At 38.5% G+C, this 14,148-nt stretch overlaps 1 protein-coding gene across 2 annotated transcripts in view; it reads right to left on the reverse strand.

The window, feature by feature from the left end:
• LOC103092827 (cytochrome c oxidase assembly protein COX16 homolog, mitochondrial) overlaps positions 1 to 14,148 on the reverse strand; it is a 145,376-nt gene that overhangs the window by 51,747 nt on the left and 79,481 nt on the right. For both annotated transcript variants that reach the window (XM_007472916.3, XM_007472918.3), the window contains exon 3: positions 5,856 to 5,918. In XM_007472916.3, coding sequence (XP_007472978.1) covers positions 5,856 to 5,918 — 63 coding nt within the window. The remainder of the gene's footprint in view (positions 1 to 5,855; positions 5,919 to 14,148) is intronic.

The following is a 14,148-nucleotide window of genomic DNA, read 5'->3' on the forward strand; positions in this document are numbered from 1 at the left end:
TATATTAACAAGACAATCTAGTGCTATAGTGTCCAAACCCACCATATGTCAGAGGAACACCAGCCCTCACTGCTGTAAAAATTAAAATTAATGTCAAATAATAAAAATGTTATATTTTAGGAGATTTATCCATGATCATTAGAAACCAAGGAATAAAGAGAATACAAAAAAAAGACCACATGCCCATGGCTGTTTAGTCCATTTAAAATCCTGGTGCTTAGCTTACCACCACCACTATGCTTGCTGCAAAACAAAAAAGAAGCCCAAGAGGACCACCCACTTGCTAATATCCTCTGTCTACAGGAAGTACATAATGACAGGAAGTCAGTGGGAGCCTGGGAAATGTAGCTCTTTTCTGGGGTAACAGATTTTCAATTACACACTGCAACTAGTTCACACTTGTTTCAGATAAGAACCTGGATCCCAATATCTTCACACCTCAACTATTCATGAAGCCCTTGCAGAGACACAAAGAGCCCAGGATCAAATGGTCAATGACTATCACAAGAGAACTAGCTTTGCAGCTTATTAAGTGGCAAAAATTTGAAAGACATGGTTGCAGCAGAAAGAAATTTTAACAAAATGTAAATGTGTTCTCACTGCATAAGTAAGATGTCCAACCTTCAAGAGGGAGCCTTTTCCAACCCCTTTTAATTCTAATGCCTTCTCTCTGCTAATTATTTCCTATTTGTCACATATATAGTTTTCTTTGTATTTATTTGTATGACATCTCCCCATGAGATTGTGAGCTCCTTAAAGGCAAGGGTTGTCTTTTGACTCTTTTTGTATCCTCAGTACTTAGGCACAGCATAAGAAATACAGTGGCTGCTTAATGCATACTGGTTGACTTGCCCAGCTGGATTTTAACCTTTTGAGCCTATGTCCCAAGTACCTTGGGAGCTCCCACCACTTTGCAAATCTGGGGACATGAACGACCTGCAAGTGTTGGTGTAACCTTGATAATATCATTGTCTTTGGAAAGACCTTGGAAGAAAAGGAGGCACTACTGATGATTGTGTTGGATTAGCTAAAGGAAAATATATAGGCACACATATATATATGACTCAACAGCAGAAGACCAAGAAATGTAAAGTCATTTTAAAAGCCATAAAGTCTTTCAGAGGCTGTTGGACAGACTGATGAGGCCAAGCTTTCAAAGACTTGGTCCACTGTCTCATACATGCACCAGTTGTTGGCTTCTAATTTGAAGGGCTTAGCTGCAGTTCTCTATACCAAAAGAGTTATGGTCACCAGAAAACAGCTGAATTGAAAAGCTGGTTAAAGAGGCTTTAATGACAAGGAGACTTGTTAGCTCAAACACAAGCTGGAATGCTTGGCTTTGAAGCAGGTTGTCAATGACAGGACTTATATTGTGATCAGTGCCAAGTTCAACATGCCTTGCCAGAGATGGGTAGCAGCACTAGCCAAATATGAATTCCGTATGACTGCCAGGGAAAACTAAAAGGAATGGTAATGCCCTGTCCAGCAGGACATAGCTATGGTGACACAGAAAGGAGTGAAAGCGACATGTAATCCTCAAGGAGATGGATTATAAGCAAACAGCAATACAGATGACAGTTCAAAACTTTCACAAGACAGCATGCTAATAGGATACAAGAACGTCACTTCATTCATAGGGCTGTTGGAAGGAACTTTAGAGCCCACCTGATCTCACCCCCTCATTTTACAGATGAGGAAATTGATACCTGGGAAGTTCAGGGATCTGCCCAAGGTCATTTAGGTAGCAAGTAGGAGTAGTGATATTTCTACACAGCTTTTCTAACTCCAAAACCAGTCTGAGCTATCTGTGGATTACCAGGGAGAAGAACAGTCAAATTAGCATCTATGGAAAGATATAAGTAAAGAAACAAGATGGCAGGATCAGTTGGTAGCTCAGTGGATTGAAAGCTAGGTCTAGGAATAAGAGGGAGGTCTTGGGTTCAAATCTGGCCTCGGACACTTCTTATTTGTGTGACCCTAGGCAAGTCACTTACATCCATTGCCTAACCCTTACCACTTTTTTTTTTGCCTTGAAACTAATAGGACTCCCCTAAAGGCATCTTATTGCTGAGGAAAGAAATTATAAAAGGTGTAATGGAGCACCAGACTGGACGGTTCCTAATCCCCCAAATAATACCAAGAAGTAGCCTGTGCTACCCATTGCTTTGCAGCTTAAGGCCATGAAGGCTTCACATGATGATTTCAGATATATGCAAAGGGAAAAAGAAAGGGAAGAAGCTTTTATATAGTACCTACTATGTGCCAAGCACTTTACAATTCTTATCTCATTTGATCCTCAAAACAGTCCTGATAGATGGGCGCTGTTAGTATCTCCATTTTATAATTGAGAAAACTGAGGCAAACAGATGTTAAGTGATTTTCCCAAGATCACACAGCTTTAAGTATTCTTCTTGATTCCAGGCCCAGGACTCTGCCCATTGTACCACATAACTATCTCCTTTGGGTCAAAAAAGGGCCCTAGAACCAATAAGAAACAGGTTTTATTGGCCCATATGGCCATAAGTGTCACCAACAAGTGTGAGACTTGTGCTTGTTTTAAAAGAAAAGTATTACCAACTGGTGCTACATATTTATCAAACATAAGCACCAGTTATACTCTGGGAAATGTCTACATTGACTTCTTATTTCTGGAAAGAGAAAGGAAAAGTATAAGTCATATATTGCTGATAACCACATACTTCACAAGATTTTCAGGGGATCCCCAAAAACAGAAAACTTTCAAGGTTGTGAAGTATTGTAGGAGAAGTTACTGCCAGGATACATTCAGACTAAGGCCAAGACAATTAAAGTATACTACTTGAAGGACAGCTAGGAAGCACAGTGGATAACATGCCATAACTGGAATCAAAAAGATTCATCTTCCTCAATTCAAATCTGGCCTCAGACACTTGCTTGTTGTGTGACCCTGAGAAAGTCACTTAATTCTATTGTCCCAATTTCTCATTTATAAAATGAGCTGGAGAAGGAAAATCCAAACCACTCCAGTACCTCTGCTAAGAAAACTCCAAATAGAGTCATAAAGTTAGATATGACTAAAACAACCAAATAACTCAAGATGTTAACTTTGCCTGACATCAAACAATTTAGAAGAACTCCATCAATTAGTACATGGTAAACCCTTAAATGTTTGTTGCCTTGCCTTGGCAGTCTCAAGCAACATTTTATACTATGTTGGGCCCATATTGTTGATATTTATTTGCTGTGAATAGCATCTGGGACACCCAGTTTAATCATATGTGTTCCTATTATGTTAATATTCATGTTGATGCTGTACTCGGTAATTACGTCAGGTGTGCAGCAGCTGATTTGCAAGGAACTGCAAAATTTCAAACTCCCAGGGATAAAAAAGTTTTTGAAATTGAGTCTGCCTGCATGGATTTGTGGGAAATGGAGTTTGGAAGGGATAGAGTTGATTTCTTCTCAATTCTAAAAGAGTTATTCAGGGATTCCCACATGAGTGGTACTCAAAGACCATGCAGGAATTTAGGAGTTTTGTGGCAGTGATAAAAGAAATGGTGGCCTGTTGCAAAAGCAATTACTGCCGTAGCATCTATAATACTGTGAAGCCATGAGATCACCAATATAGATGGAGCCTTTGTTGACACAAGGTGTGGGAAGTATATGATCTTTGATGAATGTTCTCCTAATTGAAATCTAGGTGGCCAATGAAGCCATTCTGCTCCTAATCCTATTTCTGTACAAGAAGATATATAATTCAAAGTTTCTTTTTCTTTAAAGTAGTTTTATTGGTTGCTAAAGTGGTACTCAGTTCACTATAAATAAAATCTAAGTTATTTTAACTGCATTTAATTCATGTATGTTGTAAACTATGAGCAAGTATTTGAGAAATAAAGAACAATGTTTTGTTTGGTATATAGATTCAGAAAGAAACAAGAATTTAAACCTAGACCAAAAGTACCAGGCTTTCTCCTAGTTCAGAATCAAATTAAGAAAGAATCATAGCATTTTCATTTATTGATTTTAAATAAATTTCTCAAAAGAAAGAATTAAATTGGATTCAGAGTTTTCCTTTAGCCCCCCTCCAAATAAACCAAGTTTAGAACACCATTTTGCTGTCTGGGATAATTCACTTTTTCCTCCCAACCCAAATACATGCGCAGAAAACAAAATTTCTGCAAGAGTAAAGTCAAATGTGGTAACCAGGAAGTAAGAACTGTCCTGTGGGAAGGGAAACATTCTGTTCCTGGATGGAAACACCCACATTACAAAGGCAGGGGTAAGGCAGAGGCAAGATGGTGGCTTAGAGGCAACAAAAATTTAGACCTCCATAAACCGTTCCTCACCAATCAAAAACACAATGCTTCCAAATCTGTCTGAAAACTGAATCTAACTGAAAACCAAATCTAACAACAAGACAGAGCTAGGGATCCCTCCTCTTGGACCTAACTTAAAAGGTATGCCCTGAAAAAAGTCTGAACTCTAGAACATGCAGATTTAAGGGGAAGAAGAAGGAAGATCCCAGGACCCCTCCCCCACCTACAGCACTCAGCCTCCAGCAGTGGCTGGAATTTCTGGGCAGGCAAGGGCGCCAGTCCAGAGGGAGAACCTTAATGGCAAACTTGGGCCAGGCTTAGGACTTAGAACACAGGAGGTGTAGAGGCAGCTTGAGGAGAAGCACAGAGCAGGCAGCCCAGTCAGCGGAAACCTCCATCCCCCCCTCCCCCTTTCTGGAGGTTTTGGCCTCAGGGCACAGCAGGCTTTGCAGATCAACTCCACCCTGGCTCAATCTCATCTATAAGGGCAGATAAGAAGCCTTCACAGGGCAGAGAAGCTAAAGCTCCAACACCCCTCCCCCATAGACTGAACTAAGAGCCTTGCTGACTGAGCTCCAAGGGGAAAAGGCTGCAACAAACTACAGGCAACAACCTTGACCACAGGGTAGGAAGCCCAGCTCATTCTCAGCTTCTGCTGTCAGCTGGGGAAGATCAGACTATCTGATCAAACAGCAGAACAGAGAAGAAGACCCTTCAGGACAGAACAATCCAAACTCACAGATCCAGCATAAAATGAGAGGAGCAAGACTACAGGCAACTACAGTGGGGAAAGAAGGGGGAAATCTGAGTAACCAACAGAAAAAGAAAAAAGAAATTACAATTGACAGCTTCCCAGAGGAAGGTCAAAGAACACCAAGCAAAATCACAGAAACTCCAGTGAATTGGACACAGGCTTTGGAAGAACTCAAAATATAATTCAAAAAACAAAAGCAGGGGATAAGGGAAAAGGACATTTTTTTCCCATTGCACCCTCAAATTCAAAACCAGACAGCTCTAAATGTCACATAAGTCATCTATGTTTTTCAGGTTGGGGTTTTTCCATTCCTAACTCAAAGAGATGGTATTTCTTTTTGCCTGAAGAATCTGGAACAAAACCATCTGAGAATCAAGAAAGGAAGAGAAGACATAATAAAATTTGTTATCAATTTGTTTTAGTAGAAATTGCTTTCTTGATTTTTTTCTTTTCCTTTATCCAGACAGAACAGATCTGCCCAGGATTTAGAACAGTTAAATATGCAAATACAAAATCCAATATCTTTATTAACTGGTATTCAATACATTTAGGTCTTAGTAAAGTGTATCTGTATCTTCAGTAATCAGACATCAAAAGAGCTCTAACATTTAAAGCAGCACTGCATAATCAAGAAAACTGTATCCCAGAAAAAAAAATAAATAAAGAGGTTTTGCTGGAAGGAAGATAGGTCCATGGGAGTGAACATAACCTAAACTCAGTTTTGGGCAACAGACATTGTCTGATGCTGGCTAGAAAGGACAGTAAAAAACAGGCCATTAGCATTCTGAATTAACATCATACTCTACCTCATATTCAGATTCCAATGACACCGTATTCCTTTTCAGTTTTTCTTCAAACTCTGGATCAAGCTGTAGACAAACAGAGAAGGAACCACATGAGTTATTTAAGTCTGAAAAGTCTGATTTTATTTTATAAAAGTTGAGAGGGGGTGGTTATTCCAAGGTTAAGAGTGGGGAGAGTTTGAGGTGGGATGCTGTGTGCTATATAATTTTGTCCCTTTTCAGACCAATCTATTATTACCCTCAAGGTAAATAATTTACCCAGTAGTTGGAGGTTTCTTTTGTTTTTTTAGTATGATGACATAAAGCATACTTTTATAAGAAAATTACCTCTATCATAGCCACTGTGACGTGGTAGGGGAAACTTATTTGTGTGCAGTACAACTAAATGTGGAGAAAAAGGAAAATCTATTTAAAAAAAAAATTTTTTAAGATAATGAACTTAGGGAGCCACTAGGTTGCTCCAAGAGAGGCTGACTGGGAGACAGGAAGTCTTGGGTTCAAATATGGCCTCAGATACTTCTTAGCTATATGACCCTGGGCAAGTCACTTAACCCCCATTGCCTAGCTCATCTCACTCTTCTGCTTTAGAACCAAAACACAGTTTCTTCTTTGGCTATGTAGTATTTTATTTTCTTTTGTTTTCTCATCAGTCCCTTGGAGTTATCTTGGAACCTTGTTTTGCTGATAATGGTTTAGTACTTCACAGTACATACAATATTTCTGTTACTATGTACGTTTTCCTGGTTCTCCTCACTTCGCTTTGCATAAATTCATATAAATCTTTCTATGTCATGGTAAGTATATTTTATCACTGAACTTTTGAAGTCTTGGTTATTCATTGTTTTGATCAGCATTCTTATATCTTTCAAAGTTGTTTTCCATCACAATGTTGGACTTAATTTATAAACTGTTATCCTGGTTCTGCTGACCTCATTTTGCATCAATTACCAAAAAATGATTCAAGTTTTTCTGAGTTTTACTCTTTCATTATTTCCTGTAGTACAATATTCCATTACATTTATAGATCATAATCCACACAGGCATCCATTTAGCTATTCTATTACTTGGATACTACAAAAAAATGCTGATATAATTTTTTTTTAATCTATGGGTCCTTTCCCTATCTTTAATTCTTTTTGGGGGGGGGGTTCTTATATTTTGTCTTAGAACTAATAATAAGTATCACTTCTAAGGCAAAAGAGCAGTAAAAGCTATGCAAATGAGGTTAAGTGACTTGCCCAAGGTCACATAGCTTAGGAAGTATCTGAGGTCACATTTGAACTCAGGACCTCCCAACTCCAGGCCTGGTTCTCTATCCCCTGAGCCACCTAGCTGCCCCTCCTATCTTTAATTCTTTAAGGTCTGCCTAATACTGGTTATTATTAAGTCAAATGATTCAGTCAAAAGGAATGCATAACATATTTAGTGATTTTTGAAACATAGCTCCAAATTGTTTTCCAGTATAGCTGGCCCAATTAATTTACAACTCTACCAGTAGGGTCCAGGTCAGTAGGGTGCATATCCTCCAATACCCTCAGTTTCCTTTTTTTGTCATCTTAGACAATCTGATGGGTATGAAGGAGCATCTCAAAGCTATTTTAATTTGTATTTCTCTTATTAGTAGTGATCCATAGCATTTTCATGCTATACAGTAATCTGCATCTCTTTTGAGAATTCTCTGTTCATATCTTTGGATCATTTTTTTATTTACTGGGAAATAGTGTTTGTTCTTATATATTTGAATGAATTCCCCATATAATCTGAAAATCAGATTTTCATCAGGGAAGTATGCTATTCTCAACTATTTGCTTTCCAATTTTGCATGAACTTTTTTGTGAACAAATGTTTCAATTTTATGTAATCAAAACTGTTTTATTATGTGGTCTTCTTTATCCCTTATTTGGCCAAGGTACTTCCTCTATCTAAAACTTTGAAAGGTTATCTCTTTCTCTGCTCTTTGGATTTGGTTATGATATCCATTTTGAACTTACTCAGGGTTATGGTTTGAAACGGTAGTCTAAACCTAATTTCTATGAGGCTGCTTTCCACTGTTTTAGGAGGTTTTGTTGAATGATGAGTCTAATTCCAGGACTCACTGTCTTTCGGTCTATGGAACACTATGCTACTATGTTCATTTGCTTGGACACCTTGAACTGGATGTTCTATAAATATCTCAGATGCAAAATATCCAAAATGGGGCTTAGCTTAGCTTAGCACTGTGCCTGGAACATAGTAAGCACTATATAAATGTTAAATCCCTTCTCTTTTTCCACTTTTCCCTCAAACAGTCCCCATTTCCCAACTTCCCTATCATTGTCAAGGGCACTACTATCCTCCCAGTCACTCAACTTACAATCTCTACATATCCTTGACTTCAAGAGCATTTACTCCATATATTTGATCTATCATCCAAGTCTTATTGTTTCTACCATCACAACATCTCTCATCTATCATCTCCCATCTAGGTGCAAAGCTGCTATCCTGGTCCAACCCTCTATCATCTCATGCCTGGACTATTGGAGTAACCTTTTAGTTGTATAAACTCTTCCCACATAGCTGAATTCCGAGAAAGAATAAATTCTTCAATCTTCTCCCTCACTTCTTCCCAGGACACTCCTTTTTCCTCTCCTTTTCCTTCATCTCTTAAAATCATCAAAATGAAACCATTACCACCGCCTCTTGCAAGCCCTCTTAAGCCCTTCCTTAACTACCTCTGTGACCCTCGAGGCCAACAGTTTTCAAAGGTCACTTTTCTCTTCTTACCTACTATCATGTGTGATAGGAAAAATATCCTATGGTCCTGCCCCACAAAAGCTAGACTAGTTTTTTTCCTTAAAACTTAGTAAAATTGATGTCAGACTTCATTAGTCCAGAGGACGGAGGACTAGTACAGTACACAGTAAGTCAGGAGCTCTTTCCCCAGGTTGCTAACTGGCATACCTAGCAATGAGAAGACAAAGGCCAGGAAGATATGCCAATCGAATCTATGTCATTTCTTTGCTAATATCCTTTTCCTACTAAGTCTAAGTAAACATTTTAATAACTGTTAAAATAGTCAACTAGTATCTCATTTCATTCCAGTACCCAAAACTGAAGCACCAGACTAGCCTAAATTAGGCTCAACCTACATTATCTCACAAACTAGGAAAACAGAATTAGAATGGCGACACCAAAGTTGGGGAGCTTAGGACCCTAAAGTTGGATCCTAAATTGGAATTTCAGGATTATCTCAGGATTGGACTGAAAGAACTGCTTGGGATTTTTTATATGGCACTTGGGAGGGCACTGAGGACTGTGCCAAGTAGACTCTGTTGAGACTCTTTGGTGCAAAAGTTTGGGGGAAGTCCTGGAAAAGAATTCTTGATCCTCCCCAGAAACCTAGAGACATGTCCATAATTCATGATATAAACAAATGTTCCCAAGTTTGTTTGGAACTATGCAAATAAAACTACTAAAATGTCCATACCCTTTAACTCAGAGATTCCCATTGTGGGGTTCATTGACAAAAAGAAAGGTTCCATATGTATCAAAACATTTATAGGAGTCCTTTATTGTGATAACAAAGAAGTAGAAATAAAGCAGATGCCCATTGATTTGGGAATAGCTAAACAAACGGATATATTAATGTAATAGAATATTATCATGCTGTATAAAATGGCAAATGTAATGACTACAGAAAGCATGGAAAGATGTACATGAACTGATGCAGAGTACAGTAGAGCCAAGAAAATAATGTACACAATGTCTACGACATAAATGGAAAAACTAGTCTTCATAAAACAATCAAAAGTGAACACTGAAAAAATTGCAAAAAATAAGCCCCAAAGAAGATATGAGAAGATACCTCCCCCTCCCACTCCTTTTCAGAGGTAAGAATCCCAAGAGTATGGAGCAATGCATGTATTGTCAAATTTTTACTGATTTTTTCCTCTTTTTTATTTTTTTTTAAAGTTCTCTTACAGATGATAAACCTCTGGAAGATGAAAAAAGGGTAGACATAGTGAGAAAACTGGGCCATGTAAAAATAAATTATATCAGTACAATTTATTTAGAAACATTACTGTATTAGAAAAATTTTGAACATGATGAATTCAGAGAAATATAGAAAAATGTCTATGAAATGAAGCAAAGTTACATAAGCAGAATAGGAAAGAAATATACATAACTAAAACAATGTAAATGGAGAGACAACCCACAAACGAAACAAAATTGAATACTATAAAATTATAAAAAACCAGCTTGCCACCAAAGAAGAGATGTAAGAAGATGTCTCTTTCCATCTCCTTTGACCAGCTGGTGGGAAGGGGTTTTATACATAAGGAAAATTGCACTTTGGCTTTTTTCAGTATTAACTGGTTTTCAGAATTGTTTTTTTCTCTTAAAAAATAATTTGTTATAAGAGATGGTTCTCAAGGAGGCAGGTGGGTAGCTCAGTGGATTGAGAGCCAGGCCCAGAGGCAGGAGGTCCTAGGTTCAAGTCTGGCCTCAGACACTCCCTAGCTGTGTGACCCTGGGCAAGTTCCTCAACCCCCAATGCCTAGCCCTTACCACTCTTCCACCTTAGAACCAAAACATAGTATGGATTTTAAGATGGAAGGTAAGGGTTTAAATAAATAAATAAATAAATAAATAAATAATAAGAGATGGTTCCCTAGGAAAGAGAACATAGGGAGCAGTTTCCAGGGGAAATGTAGGTAACATAAAAATAAAAGAGAGCAATAAAAATCTTTTTTGTGGAGGGCAGGAGCTGTATCTCTTTAATAATTTTTAAAGAAGAGATAGCTTGCTCTCCTTTTTCCTCTTCTCTCCTTCCTATAAACTGTAATTCTCTTCTTCACAACTGCCAGTGTGGGGAGAGTGAGAGAACCCTGCAGAATGGGTCCCAGGATAGGGCCCAGCATGAGTAGACACAGTATCAGCACCAATAGCAGCCTCAGTCCCAATGGGCAATACTCAGGCTCCATCACTCTTGGTGTTGTTGGGCTTGACTCAACACAGTGGGGCAGAGCTCGGACTCCAGCAGCGGCAGTGACTGCAGTGGTACTCAGCCTGAGTACAAGATGGTGCCCTCAGTAGTACTCGGGCCCTGACAATGATATGACCCCATGAAGTGATGCAGAGCGAGAGGAGCAGAACCAGGAGAACATTGTACACAGAGACAAACACACTGTGGTATCATCGAACGTAATGGACTTCTCCATTAGTGGCGGTGTAATGTCCCTGAACAACTTGCAGGGATCCAGGAGAAAAAAACACCATTCATAAGCAAAGGAGTGGAAACTATGGGAGTGGAAACACCGAGGAAAAACAACTGCCTGAATACAGAGGTTGAGGGGACATGACAGAGGATAGACTCTAAATGAACACTCTAATGCAAATACTATCAACAAAGCAATGGGTTCAAATCAAGAAAACATCTAATGCCCAGTGGACTTACGCGTCGGCTATGGGGGTTGGGGGGGGGGAGGAAAAGAAAATGATCTATGTCTTTAACGAATAATGCTTGGAAATGATCAAATAAAATATATTAAAAAAAAAAATGATATGACCCCATGAGAGGAACAGGGAGCAGGGCTGAGGCCCCAATAGTTATAGCATCTGCAACAGCACTCAGGCACTGGCAAAGGAGAACAGTGGCACTTGGGCTCTGGATCATGAGGACAGGTCTCAGCTCTGGCACAGCTGAAGATGAATGTGTAATCAAAGGCTGTTCAGGAGGATAGAAGTAAGGGTCAGGGGAGAATATGCAAAATCACTTTCTCCCCACACAAATTATAGCTGAGCCCCCAAACTGAAGGGGCCTATCTGACTGGCCTAAACTCCAAACCCAAAGCACCAGACTGGTCTGAAATAAGCTCAACATAAAAAAGAATATAAACATAAAGTAACCCTTCCATGTGACTAAATTATATTTGGTTTTCTAGGTTTTACTTTGAGTACTGAGTTTACAATGCAAAAGAGTGTTCAGTTTTGGTCTATTCGTCTTTGACAACTCAAAAGTTCTGTTAGCTTTGAATTTTCTAGGTGTCATTCAATTTGGGGTTCTTCTAGCTTTCTAGGCTTTCTTTTTTCACTCTGTCCTCAACTTTTAGAACCAGAGGACAGAAAATGAAACTTGTTCTTGAAATAGAGAATCCAGGTTTGGGAGGATCAGTGGGGGGAGGTGGGGTGTGATCATAGTTTTTAAAAAGTCTAAAGATTCTTGTTTTTTTTTAATTTATTTATTTAGTCAATTTAGAACATTATTCCTTGGTTACAAGAATCACATTATTTCCCTCCCTTCCATCCCCCTCCCCTTCCCGCAGCCTATGGGCAATTCCACTGGGTATTATATGTGTCCTTGATCAGAACCTATTTCCATGTTGTTGGAGTTTGCATTAGAACATAATGGTGTTCATTTAGAGTCTACTTCCCCAGCCATATCCCCTCGACCTAAGTATTAAAGCAGCTGTTTCTCTTCGGTGTTTCTACTCCCACCATTTTTCCTCTGAATGTGGATAATGTTTTTTTCTTGTAGATTCCTACAAGTTGTTCAGGATCACTGCATTGCCACTAATGGAGGAGTCCATTACATTTGGTTGTACCACAGTGTGTCAGTCTCTGTGTACAATGTTCTCCTGGTTCTGCTCCTCTCACTCTGCATCACTTCCTGGAGGTTGTTCCAGTCTCCATGGAATTCCTCCACTTTATTATTCCTTTGAGCACAATAATATTCCATCACCAACATATACCACAGTTTGTTCAGCCATTCCCCAATTGAAGGGCATCCCCTCGTTTTCCAGTTTTTGGCCACCACAAAGAGCGCAGCTATGAATATTCTTGTACAAGTCTTTTTCCTTATTATTTCTTTGGGGTACAAACCCAGCAGTGCTATGGCTGGATCAAAGGGCAGACAGTCTTTTCGTGCCCTTTGGGCATAGTTCCAAATTGCCCTCCAAAATGGTTGGATCAATTCACAACTCCACCAGTAATGCATTAATGTCTTGAATTTGCCACACCCCCTCCAACATTCATTACTTTCCTTTGTTGTCATGTTAGCCAATCTGCTAGGTGTGAGGTGATACCTCAGAGTTGTTTAGATTTGCATTTCTCTGATTATAAGAGATTTAGAACACTTTTTCATGTGCTTATTATTAGTTTTGATTTCTTTATCTGAAAATTGCCTAATCATGTCCCTTGCCCATTTATCAATTGGAGAATAGCTTGATTTTTTTGTACAATTGATTTAGTTCTTTATAAATTTGAGTAAATAAATTTGTCAGAGTTTTTTGTTATGAAGATTGTTTTCCAATTTGTTGCTTCCCTTCTAATTTTAGTTGCATTAGTTTTGTTTGTACAAAAACTTTTTAATTTGATATAATCAAAATTACTGATTTTACATTTTGTGATTTTTTTTCTAGCTCTTGCTTGATTTTAAAGTCTTTCCTTTCCCAATGATCTGACACGTATACTATTCTGTGTTCATCTAATTTGCTTACAGTTTCCTTCTTTATATTCAAATCATTCACCCATTCTGAGTTTATCTTGGTGTAGGGTATGAGGTGTTGATCCAAACCTAATCTCTCCCACACTGTCTTCCAATTATCCCAGAAGTTTTTATCAAATAGTGGGTTTTGGTCCCAAAAGCTGGGATCTTTGGGCTTGTCATAGACTGTCTTGCTGAGGTCACTTACCCCAAGTCTGTTCCATTGATCCTCCTTTCTGTCTCTTAGCCAATACCAAATTGTTTTAATGAAAAGTCTAAAGATACTTAATTATCAATCCTTGACCTGTTTTCCAGGTCAGTTGTATCTAATAGCTATCTTACATTTTCTTTTAGATTTTTCAGTCTTCAACTTTGTTCTAATAATTCCTATTATCACCTACAATCACTGAGTTCTATTTGTTCCATTCTGTTTTTTAGGGGAAAAAAGGCTTTCTATCTTCTCTTCTAAACTATTTATTCTCCTTCCCTCTTTTTTCACTGATAATCTAATTTTTTATCTCATTTCATTTTTTCCAACCCCTCTAAGAGTCCTTATGGCCAAGTCAAGTACAGAAGCTTTCTTTGCTTATGGAATTTCTTTCTTCTAGGTTTGCTTCTTGAGGTTCTTTTGACCCAAAGTATTTTTTCATTGTATTCAGCATTTTCATCAGCTTATTTATATCTCTAGCCTCAGCTCCTTTTTTGAAACTATTAGCTAGAGCTATGTTCTATCTTTTCTCCGCTTTTAGATACAGTTGTCAGAATCTGTTTGGTTGTCACAGATTTTTATTTCCAGGAGTCTAGCCATTGAATTCTACCTCATCTAGTATG

Source organism: Monodelphis domestica, chromosome 1 (genome assembly GCF_027887165.1).
Source record: "Monodelphis domestica isolate mMonDom1 chromosome 1, mMonDom1.pri, whole genome shotgun sequence".
In the NCBI taxonomy this organism is placed as follows: Eukaryota; Metazoa; Chordata; class Mammalia; order Didelphimorphia; family Didelphidae; genus Monodelphis; species Monodelphis domestica.